The sequence below is a fragment of the Lethenteron reissneri genome, chromosome 48 (assembly GCF_015708825.2).
Source record: "Lethenteron reissneri isolate LAM-NWPU_2019-01 chromosome 48, ASM1570882v1, whole genome shotgun sequence".
In the NCBI taxonomy this organism is placed as follows: domain Eukaryota; kingdom Metazoa; phylum Chordata; class Hyperoartia; order Petromyzontiformes; family Petromyzontidae; genus Lethenteron; species Lethenteron reissneri.
Genome location: NC_083826.1, coordinates 1,618 through 12,458, shown reverse-complemented (window position 1 = coordinate 12,458; position 10,841 = coordinate 1,618). Strand labels below are relative to the sequence as shown.

At 61.1% G+C, this 10,841-nt stretch overlaps 1 protein-coding gene across 1 annotated transcript; it reads right to left on the bottom strand.

The window, feature by feature from the left end:
* Positions 1-228: 228 nt before the first annotated feature.
* LOC133354766 (dynactin subunit 1-like) lies at positions 229-10,303 on the bottom strand. The gene is made up of 13 exons (XM_061571865.1): positions 9,959-10,303; positions 9,802-9,912; positions 9,330-9,662; positions 7,948-8,079; positions 7,468-7,572; positions 6,562-6,630; positions 6,380-6,469; positions 5,109-5,279; positions 4,720-4,902; positions 4,376-4,516; positions 3,788-3,895; positions 1,445-1,566; positions 229-356 (listed from the first exon to the last, which is right to left on the bottom strand). Exons 1-12 carry the CDS (start codon positions 10,301-10,303, stop codon positions 1,456-1,458), a joined length of 1,899 nt encoding a protein of 632 aa, XP_061427849.1. The 3' UTR covers positions 229-356; positions 1,445-1,455.
* Between the last annotated feature and the right edge of the window lie 538 nt (positions 10,304-10,841).

Sequence of the window (10,841 nt, the reverse complement as noted above, 5' to 3'; positions counted from 1 at the left end):
CACTACTCGGCCGCCATTTTGACGCGATGGCAAGCCGCCACTTGGTTTTCGAGCTATCATTTGTGGCAGCCCAGGTCGCTTTCTTAAAAAAAAAGAGCCAGAGATAGCTCAAGCGGGGCCTTGCACCTGGTAAAATAAAATAAGATGTTTTATGTTTGGTGTCGGTAGCCTTGCACCTGGTAAAATCAAATAAGATGTTTTATGTTTGGTGTCGGTAGCCAGCGGTACCTTGGCCTCGAGACCGTTGCTGAAGGCCGCCGCGGGTGGGCGACTCGTGTCCCCGTCGCTTCGCTCTCCAGGGACGGACCCCAGTGGAGGGGAGCGAGTGGCAAACCGAGGGAACTCCGGCAGCAAATCTTGACCGGGAGGGGGGGGGCACGCAACGGCATCGTGTAAGCCTCAACAGACTATTCTAGATTTGAAGCTTTCGTGACTGCAAGGATTCATATTCTCAGGTTTTTCGGTAAAGTCACGTGACTTTACCGAAAAACCTGAGAATATGAATATACCTCAACAGACTGTTTGGGGCGAGCGTGGAGAGGTGAGGGGCGTGGGGAGGTGAGGGGCGTGGGGAGGTGAGGGGCGTGGGGAGGTGAGGGGCGTGGGGAGGTGAGGGGCGTGGGGAGGTGAGGGGCGTGGGGAGGTGAGGGGCGTGGGGAGGTGAGGGACATGGGGAGGTGAGGGAGGTGAGGGAGGTGAGGGGCGTGGTGAGGTGAGGGGCGTGGGGAGGTGAGGGACATGGGGAGGTGAGGGAGGTGAGGGGCGTGGGGAGGTGAGGGGCGTGGGGAGGTGAGGGACATGGGGAGGTGAGGGAGGTGAGGGGTGGGGGGAGGTGAGGGCCTTTGGGAGGTGAGGGGCGGGGTGAGGTGATGGGCGTGGGGAGGTGAGGGCGTGGGGAGGTGAGGGGCGTGGGGAGGTGAGGGACATGGGGAGGTGAGGGAGGTGAGGGGTGGGGTGAGGTGATGGGCGTGGGGAGGTGAGGGGCCTGGGGAGGTGAGGGCCCGGCACGGCACCCGAAGGAGGTGGGTGGCCCAGCACCGTGCCCGGCGCCTTTGTCTCCCCCGTGGCGTTGTGTTACACACCGCACCAGGTACGCGGACACACACGCGTCAACGCGCGATCCATCGTCGCGATGCACATCGCCGGTAGAGCCCGGCACACGCGCGAGAAAACCTGAACACATCTTTTTATTTAAAACATTTTCCGGGAAACTCTTTCAAGCAGTCAAATCGCCGACTGCTCACGTGCTCACATCGGCCCAAAGTGTTTTTCCTTGGCGACAGTTTGTTCATCACAGAACCCAGCCGGACTCCGGAGAGCCACGCTTCCCCTCGCTTCCAGAAGTAAGAGGGCAGAGCGTTTTTATTATTTACCCCGCGCGGAAAATCTGCAGCTCCCAACGTGAACTCGCCACGCGGGCGGCCCGGCACGCCGTGCGTCTCACCGTCATCCCCCTCATCGTCGTCTATGTCGTCGTCGAGGAGGAGGGAGGTGGTGGTGAGCGTCGTCATTGTCGTAGTCGTAGCGGCCGTGGCCTCCGTTCCTGCTGCCCTCTCCCATGAGCTCCTGCCCCGAGCACACGACACATGAGACGCGAGATGCGGAAACACGTGACACAACATGCGAGACACAACACTCAACACATGATACACGACACGAGACGTGAGACACGAGATATGCCACTCAACGCACGTGACAAACGACACGCGACACGCGAGACACAACAAGCGACACATGAGACGCGAAACACGTGACACGACATGCGAGACACGACACGCAACTCACGACACACGACATCCGGCACGTGACACGCGAGGCACACGACGCCGCACGGCGCGAGAAGCTCTGCGTGGTTTGTGCACCGATGGCCTCGTCACGGAAGGCCGAGCGCTCGCTCGCCGCTTCTCGCGGAGGTTGACGGCTCGAGCCGGCGGACGCCCCCTGCCTAATGCCGCGGGGGGCATAGCGACAAAAAACACAGAAACTATATACACACACACGCACCACAACGTCCGTTTCACTGTGGGTGCCACTACAGATCCCGTGACGTCGTTCGGAAAAAGAGTAGGCCTCGTGCACCGGTGTCACCCTTCACCGGTGTCACCCTTGTACTTTGCACTCCTATCGTGGTTTTGTACCGTTCGCTGTTGTAGCGTTCTTACCCGCCCCGGGTGGACATCTTTGTGAAAAAAAAAGATTTATAGCTCCCAAAGCCCCTCACCTCCCCCTACCCCTCACTTCCCCACGTCCCTCACCTCAATATGCCCCTCACCACAACCCCTCACCTCCCCAGGCTCCTCACCTCCCCCCACCCCTCACCTCACCACGCCCCCTCACCTCCCCCCACCCTCACCTCCCCCCACCCCCCTCACTTCCCACGTCCCACACCTCAATACGCCCCTCATCACGCCCCCTCACCTCCCCCCGCCCCTCACCTCCCCCCACCCCTCACCTCCCCACGTCCCTCACCTGTAAACCCCAGATGACCCAAATCTACACTGCGCACTTCCACTGACGGGCGTAGGATTATCGCTGTTGACTCGCCACAAAGTCGTGTTAATTAAAAGATGGTGGGCTAAGTGAATCCCCAACACCAGGCCTTGTGATTCACAAGCTTCAAAGTGTCAATGCAGCACCCGGGACACTGCACCAACTCACTCGATCACCGTCAGCCGTTGTCAAGCCATCGCTGGATGAATGCCCTCCGCGCGCCATCGACCCGTCCCCTAATGCGCCCGAGAGGACACGGCCATTGGGTTGGGCGGAATGAGGAAATCGTGCAGCGCGCAGGGTCGTCTAGCTTGGAGTGCTCCAAGCTAAACGACGCCGGGCCTCGGTTTGGTACGAATGCCGGAGCCCATTCCTCACCCAACTCCTGGGGCACATCCCTCGAGTGTCAGAACGTCGCTGCGACTGGGCGTTGCCGTCCGTGCGAGCGATCGGTGCCTCAATGCCGACAACAAAACGGCGGGGTGGTGGTTTGGGGGCGTCGGACGCGGCGCTGTTACTTCAACAGCGTCGCCGCTCGTTTGGCGATGTTTCCGCTTTGCGTGTGCTGCTCTAACAGTTGCGACCCCCGGCAGTTCGGTCGCCCTGCTGCCGTCACGGGGAGCGTTCTGGCAACTGCGGCGGGTCGCTGGGCGCCAACGCGGCGGTACTGCTCGTGCCTCACGTCAACAACGGCCCGGGTTCGATCTCTGACTCGGGCGCCTGCCTTTCTGTGTGGAGTTGGTTCGTTCTCCCCCCCCTCTTCTGCGTGGGTTTCCTCCCGGTTCTCTGGCTTCCTCCCATCACGAAACAAACCACACAATGTCACTGTTATTGGCCCAAACAACATCCCAATGCTGAAGAAATCACCCTGCAAATTACTCAATTGGGATCGCACACAACAACAGCAGCAGCAGCAGCGTCACCCTCCCAAGCGAAAACTGGGCAGGACCCTCCTGAAATAGAGTCTTGAGACTCAGTGAAGCCTCCCTTGGTAAACACACGGAATCGTAATAATAACGATACATTTTGCAGCACTGCCACTATGTTCTGCTGCCCACAGTGAGTCGTCGCAGCGCTGAACTAAACGTTACGATGGGAGACGGACCAAGACGGACCAAGACGGACCAAGACGGCCCGAGACAGCCAGAGACAGCCAGAGACGGCCCGAGACAGCCAGAGACAGCCAGAGACAGCCAGAGACGGCCAGATATGGCCCGTACAGCCAGAGACGGTCAGAGACAGCCAGATACAGCCAGATATGGCCCGTACAGCCCAAATGGACCGAGACGGCTCTCACCTGGAGGAGCTTCTCCTTCTGGGCGAGCTGGGCCTTCAGCGCCACGTTCTCAGCTACGAGCTTCGTGTCGACACCGCCTCCATCCCGGCCTCCTTGGTGAGGCCTCTCCTGCCGAATTTACCACGTGCATCATCGTTAGTGGCAGCTTCGTCATCAGTGTCATCATCATTATCACGGGAAGCCGCTGTGACATCCTCGTCGTCGTTAGCAACAGTGTCTTTATCGTGAATAGCATCCTCATCATGACGAGTGAGATCATTGTCATCGTCAGCATCACGAGCAGCAGCATCATCATTATCATTCGCTTCGCATTATCCTCATCATTGCCATGAGCAGCAGCAGCAGCTGCGAAACCCATATCATTAGCGCCATCATGATCAGCAGCAACAGCAGCACCCTTACCATCATCGGCATCATGAGCAGCAATATCAGCATCATCGGTGGAGAGCTCATGGCTGCTGCCGCTCACAGTGATGACGAGAACTCAAGGGGATTCCAGAGTGTAGCGCTCAGTGGCGGCACAGGTGGCACGGGTGGCGTGGGTGGCAGGCGTGGGGCGGGTGACACGGGTGACAAGTGGGGACTCACTGGGGCCTCTGTGTCTCCGGGCACCGCCCGAGCAGCGTCGCCCGCCCCTGCTCCGCGCGGAGATTGGACCGCGCTGCGCTTGAGCCGCTCGATCTCAGCCCTCAGCTCGCCCTCCGCCGTCGAGGAGGCTTCCGTCTTCTCCTGTGGAGAGATCGGCACGGCGACGGCCACGGGGGGGGGTCAACGTCGCGGAACGCGCGGCGGCTCCCGCCGACGGTAGCGGCCGCCCCCGCGTCAACGGCGCAGCGGAAGCGGCGCGGGGGTCACGGGGGTCGCGGGGGTCGCGGGGGTCGTGGGGGTCGCGGGGGTCACGGGGGTCGCGGGGGGTCGCGGCGGCGTCGCACCTTGAGCAGGCGCTCCTTGTCCACGACCAGCCGGAGCGTCCTCTCCACCTCCTGCTGGTGCTCGGAGAGCTCCCGGGTTCTGTCGACGAGGGCCTGCTGCAGCTGCCGCTGCTGCTCCACGCAGCGCTCCGTCGCCTCCGCCAACGCCTCGTCCCCGCCGCTCGACCTGCTCCTGAGCAGCTCCTGGACGAACGTGGAATGTGTCGGCGTGATTTTTTTTTTTTTAAACGCAGACCAACCCGACGCCGGCGGCACGCTGCGGCCTACTCTTTGCGAACGACGTCACGGGTTCTCTAACGTCCACGGCGCGCGCAGCGGCACTCTTACTGCGGTCGTTGCGCGCCACGGTAAACAATCTCAGAGAGGGAGGGGATGGAGGCCTTCCGCACCTCCGTGTCGCGGAGCTTCCTGCGCAGCGCCTGCTCCATCTCCGCGATGAGGGCGTCCTTCTGCCGGGCGGCGTGCGCGTGGCTGCTCCGCAAGCCGTCGATCATCTCCAGGAACGCGTCGCTCGATCGCTTCAGCTCCTCGTCCTTCTGCTTGAGCACCGTGTCCAGGCTCTGCGTATGACAACGGGGGGCACCGTGACGCACGTGGCAGAGGTCGCAACCAGGTACCCGATACCCGGCTACCCGTACCCGGCCGGGTACGGGCACGGGTAGGCCATGAGTCACTGGTGAGTAACCGTTTGTCACTCATTTCCCAACGTCTTGTCTCTTCTCACAATTCAAGGTCCTAGAATCAACCCACCCGCGCCTGCAACATGGCTTCATCCCAGAGGTCGCAATCGGGTACCCGATACCCGTACCCTACCCGATACCCGGCTGGGTACGGGTAGCTGGGTATCGGGTAGGGTACGGGTATGGGTACCCGTTTTCGACCCTGGTGCAGCCGGGTACGGGTACGGGTAAGCAATCAAAACCCGTTTGCGACCTCTGGCGCGTGGCGCACCGTGGCACGCGGTGCCGCCCACCGCCGCCGCTCGGTAAACGCAAAGCTGCCGCGGTCGTGCCGCACGGCGCTCCGGTGAGATTCCCGGTCGTGCCGCATCGTCGTTCGGCAGAGCGCCACGGTGAGGACGTGCGTCGGAGTGGACCGAGAGCATCGCCGACACACACGTGACACGTGTGACACGCGTGTGTGGTTGAGAAAGGGTGCCGTGTCGACAGAAGGCGTCACGGCAAGCGCCGACTGATCTGTATCCATCCCGTCAGTGCGTGGCACTGAGTATTTCCCCGTCGCACTCGTGGGTTTTACTCCGGGTCCTCCGGTTTCCCCCCCCCCCCCCCCCCCCCCCACGTGCGTAAACGCTCGTTGCTAATTGGCTGAAAGAATCTCAGTCTGCCAACACACACGCCTCAGCGTGTGGGGATTGTGCAGCGCCGTGCGGTGTTCTTTGCATATTGTTATTGTTGTTATGATGAGACTGATACAAACACTCACTGTTGTTGTTGTTGTGATGAGACCATGATAAAAACACTCATTGTTGTTGTTGTTGTTGTGATGAGACCATGATACAAAACACTCACTGTTGTTGTTGTGATGAGACCATGACACAAACACTCACTGTTGTTATCGCTGTTGTTATTATGAGACCGTAATACAAACACTCACTGCTGTCATCGTCGTAACGAGCGCGGTCAGGGAGAGCGTCGCTCACCGCGATGGTGGACTCGTTGCTGGAGAGGACGCTGCAAAGCCGGCGGATGTCCGAGTCCTTCTCTTCCAGAGCCTCCCTCAGACACAGCAGCTCCTCTCTTCCCTCCCGTCCCTCTCCTCCCTCCCGGCCCTCTCCTCCCTCCCGTCCCTCTCCTCCCTCCCAGCCCTCTCCTCCCTCCCAGCCCTCTCATCCCGTCCGTCTGTCCCGCGCGCGCGAGTACGATCCGATGGACTATCGCGTGCCTCGGAGGTCTGAAACACGGCAACGGTTCAAATGTAGGTAAGGCCCCCGTCCAACCCGGCAGTGCCGATGGCCTCACCACGGCGAGTCTACGATCGGCAGCACGAGTGCGGCGGTCGTCGTGGTGGTGGTGGTGTAAAGTGTGGGTAATCTTACACGCCACCCGGCCGGCGCGGAAGAGTAGGCCAACGCACCCTCTAGCGGAGGACCCGTCGGCCGGCAGTAGCGCGAGCGAGCAATTGCAGGGGCTGCGCCCTTAACCTTCCACCAAGACAAGCCGGCACTCGCCCCCGTCTGGCAGTGAGCCAATGGTGGAACTCCACGTTCCCGTGGCGGGGACGAGTCTGTCCTATTCTTGGGGAAAACCACCGCTGACTCAGCACCAAGTGGGGAGAAGGATGGGCGGCGCCGACCCACGCCCGTGACTGAAAACTCTCCCACGGCTCTAATTGCGCGTCTGATGACAGTCGCAGCCGGCCGTGCCAAACTCGTAATTAATCTTCATCGACAGCCATTATCTATCAACTGCTGGATGTAGGCCTCCTCAAGCCCATCGCTGGCGCTCACGATTGCTCGACGGCGGTGGGACATTCGTCCAGAGCGTCGGGAGAAAGAGGTATAAATATGATATAGGCAGAGACATCATAGGAGGGAGATTATAGCAGAGACATCATAGGAGGGAGATCACAGCAGGGAACAGTGGCCTTTGCCCAGACTGTTGTCCGATGAAGGTATCCTCCCCCCCCCCCCCCCCCCCCCCCGTCGCACCCCCCGTGTCACCGCTGGGTTTGCGTGCGGTTTGCAAAGGGACGGCGGCAGGCGGCCAGTCACAGGGGTTGAAGACTCACCACGGGAGCGGAGCGTCCTTCCGACATCCTGTCCTTGAGTCGCGTGACGAGGTGGCTCGAGTCCTCGTCGCCCGCCGCTCTCTCCTCCGCCATCCTCGCGCAGTCCTGCGGGCCCCGCTCACCGTCACCGCCGTGCACGACAAAGCGGCCGCCACCGGCGCAGGAAGAACCTCCGGCGGGGGTACCCACACTCTACACCACCCGCACGCGACCTGCCGACCCGACTCACCGCGGCGTAAACATTTCTACTGCCGAGCGGATTTAAGGAAACCGGCACCGTTGTTTCAACCGCCGCGCCCGGGAGATGGAATCGAACTGGGGACACTGTGGAATGTGGGTGAAGGGGGGGTGGCCGTCGCTGCGTGGCACGGTCGCGATCTCCGCGCGCGCCGCCGCGCGCCGCGGAGCCGCACGCAAATCAAAACCGTGAACGGGCGCATCGAGCGGCACACGGGTGCGGGAGCGGGGGAGTGGCGGCACCTCCAGGAGGCGCTCGCGGAGGCTTGGCACGGCGACGGCGCTCGCCAGGCTCCGCTCGAGGTCCCCGGTCCGCGTGGCCGCCCCGCTCTCCTCCCGCTGCCGCGTCATCCGCTCCAGCTGCTGGCCAACGTCCTGTACGGCGCGCGGGGAGAGAGACGCGTAAGCGGTAGCCGCGTGTGACTGCAGCGAACGGGAGAGGGCGGCCGCTGAAGGCCTCTCCCTACGCTAACAAACTCTGGGTGGTGCTCATCCGTGGTGGTGTGCCTGAGACAGGTGGTGGAATTTCCATATTGCTATGGCAAGGACAAGTCACTCCATGAGATGAGACACTCGTGACTTGCTATGCGAGTCTGCGGGTCTCTACCCGAGTCTGTGGGTCTCTACGTGAGCCTGGTGATTGGGCGGTGTGGTGGCACCTTTATTAGAATTGTTCCTCTCTATCATCATCAACACCTTCTTGGTTCTTTCGGTAAAGTCATGTAGAAGGGAAATAATAAAATAATACAAATGAAACATAATAAAATACAATTCTCACGACGTTTCCACAACAACGCAAGCAGTCATCCTTAGGTGAAGAACAGGTCTGTCGGAAAGACGCTGTCTTTCGTCGTTAGAATTGTATTTTATGATGTTTTATTTGTATTATTTTATTATTTCCCTTCTACGTGACTTTACCGAAAGAACCAAGAAGATGAATCCCTGCAGTCACGAAAGCTTTAATCGAATCATCAACATCATTAACATCATCAACATCATCATCAACATCATCGTCGTCATCGTTGTCACCCAGTCACCATCATTTTGCAGGCTTGCACATTCGTCCCGAAGCCCCGGTGAAGGTGCCATTCTATTCGCGAGAATGCGGCAACGCCGTGAAACGGGGTCGTGCCGTGGCTGGGTACGCACCCAGCTTAGGGCAGAATTAAAAGGGCATTGGCCGGGCAACGGGGGCACACGGAGCATCACACGCGGCGCCGCGTGGCACTACGCGGCGGTGACGTGGCAAATACACGGCTATGAAATATTAATTTCAGCAGCGAAGCATAACTGAGACTGAAACGTGGGGCCTTTCTCAAAATCTGGAGGATAAGGGCGACATCAAAACTATTGTATATATTCTTTGGCTTTTTTAATTCACTGACAAATATATTTATTAAAATAATTTGCAGCTCTGTGTCAACCTCTGTGGGATGGATGGCATTTAAAAAAAAATCTTGCCCACTGCTCAAACAAATAAAATAAAATAAAAATGTATTTTCAATCCCAATTTTTTTTTTAAACCACCATCCCTGCCGAGCCAGATCCACCACCGCCGCGACCCCGCAGGTCACCACAGGGCGCCGGTGGCTCCCGAACGTGAAAAAACGCAGCTCGCGCCGTACCTCACGGCAAGCGCCGCGCTCCTCCGCTCCGACGGCGTCGCCCTCCGAGAGCACCGGCGCCTCCTCGCGGCGGGGGCTTGCCACGCGGCGTGCTGCGCTCGCTGCGCTCACTACGCGTCCGGGCCGAGCCGGCGCCGCCGCCGCCGCCCCTCGCCGCGACGGCGTGGGGATCCCGCTGCCCTTGGGGGCGCGGAGGCCGCGGACGCCGATGCTGCGCACCAGCTGCAGGGAGCGGGCGAGCGCCGGCGAAGGCGGCGGCGGAGGCGACACGGGCGAGCGGGCCGAGAAGACGCTCACGCTGTCCACCGCGTCCTCGCAGTCGCCATCCTCCTCCTCCTCGGCGATGGACAAGCGCGGGCACGGCGCCGAAGGACGCCAGGGACCCCAGGGACACGGACGAGCCGATGGAACCGACCGCCCCCCACCCCCGCCTGCCGAGGGAGCCCGGGCCCGCGCCGCGGCTCCGTCTCGCCGCGGAGGAGGTGCCGACGCTGCCGCCCCCGACGCTGACGGAGCGCGACACGGACCAGGGCGACCGGGCGCCCATGCCGGCCGCCACCTTGCGCGGGACCTTGCACACGGACTCGTAGCGCGCGTCCGGCACGCGCAGCGAGTCCACGCTGACGCACCGGCGCATGGCGTCGGCGCCGCAGGCTGGGCGTGGAGCGGCCCGAAGCGGGGCCGTGGCCGTGGCGGGACGGCCCGCGGCCTCCCGGCGCGCTCTTGAGCGGCGTCGAGGCGAAGGAGTAGGAGCAGGAGCTGCCGCCGCCGTCGCCGCCGCCGCCGCGCTCGGACCAGCTCTCGTACTCGGAGAAGGCGGCGTCGTCCTGCAGTAGCTCGTTGTACGCGACGCGGCTCGCGTCCAGCGAGCGCTGCCGGGCCCCGCCGGGCCGGCCCTGGCCCGGGTTCGAGCGGCCGTACTGGAAGAGCACGCACTGCGCCAGCTTGTCGCGCTCCGTCGCCAGCTTCTGCATGCGCTCGAGACAGCGCCTTCACGCGGTTCATCACGCCGTCGTACCTGCGGTGTGCGCGCACCACGTGTCGTCATTAGCGGCGTCTCCAATAACGACGCTACGTACACGGTGCAAACGAAATCCAACGTACCACAAACATGCTGCGATCAGGCGAAACATAATCCATCACCAGCCGCCTCGCGCAATACTTTCCATATTTTTTTTCCCCTCCGACGCAGTTTTTTTTCGCGCAGATTTCTATTCGCTTTCATTGACGTACTCAACTTCTGTCGTTGGCAGTCCACGTCCCCGCTACAGCCAACGAGACGCCCGTCATGCCCTCTCGAGTTCTCGCCGGGGTTGAACGAAAACAGACGTGAACCCCGTTTAGCCCGGAGAGTCTCACCGAGCCTCAACAATGATGTTCTGGGGGGGTCCTGCCGAGTTTTCCACAGTGGCGGGGTGGGAGGGGAGGGATCATGCTGCTGCTGCCGCTGCCGCTACGTGCGATCCCGATGGAATAGTTTGCACGGAAAATGTTTTCATAGCATTGGGATAT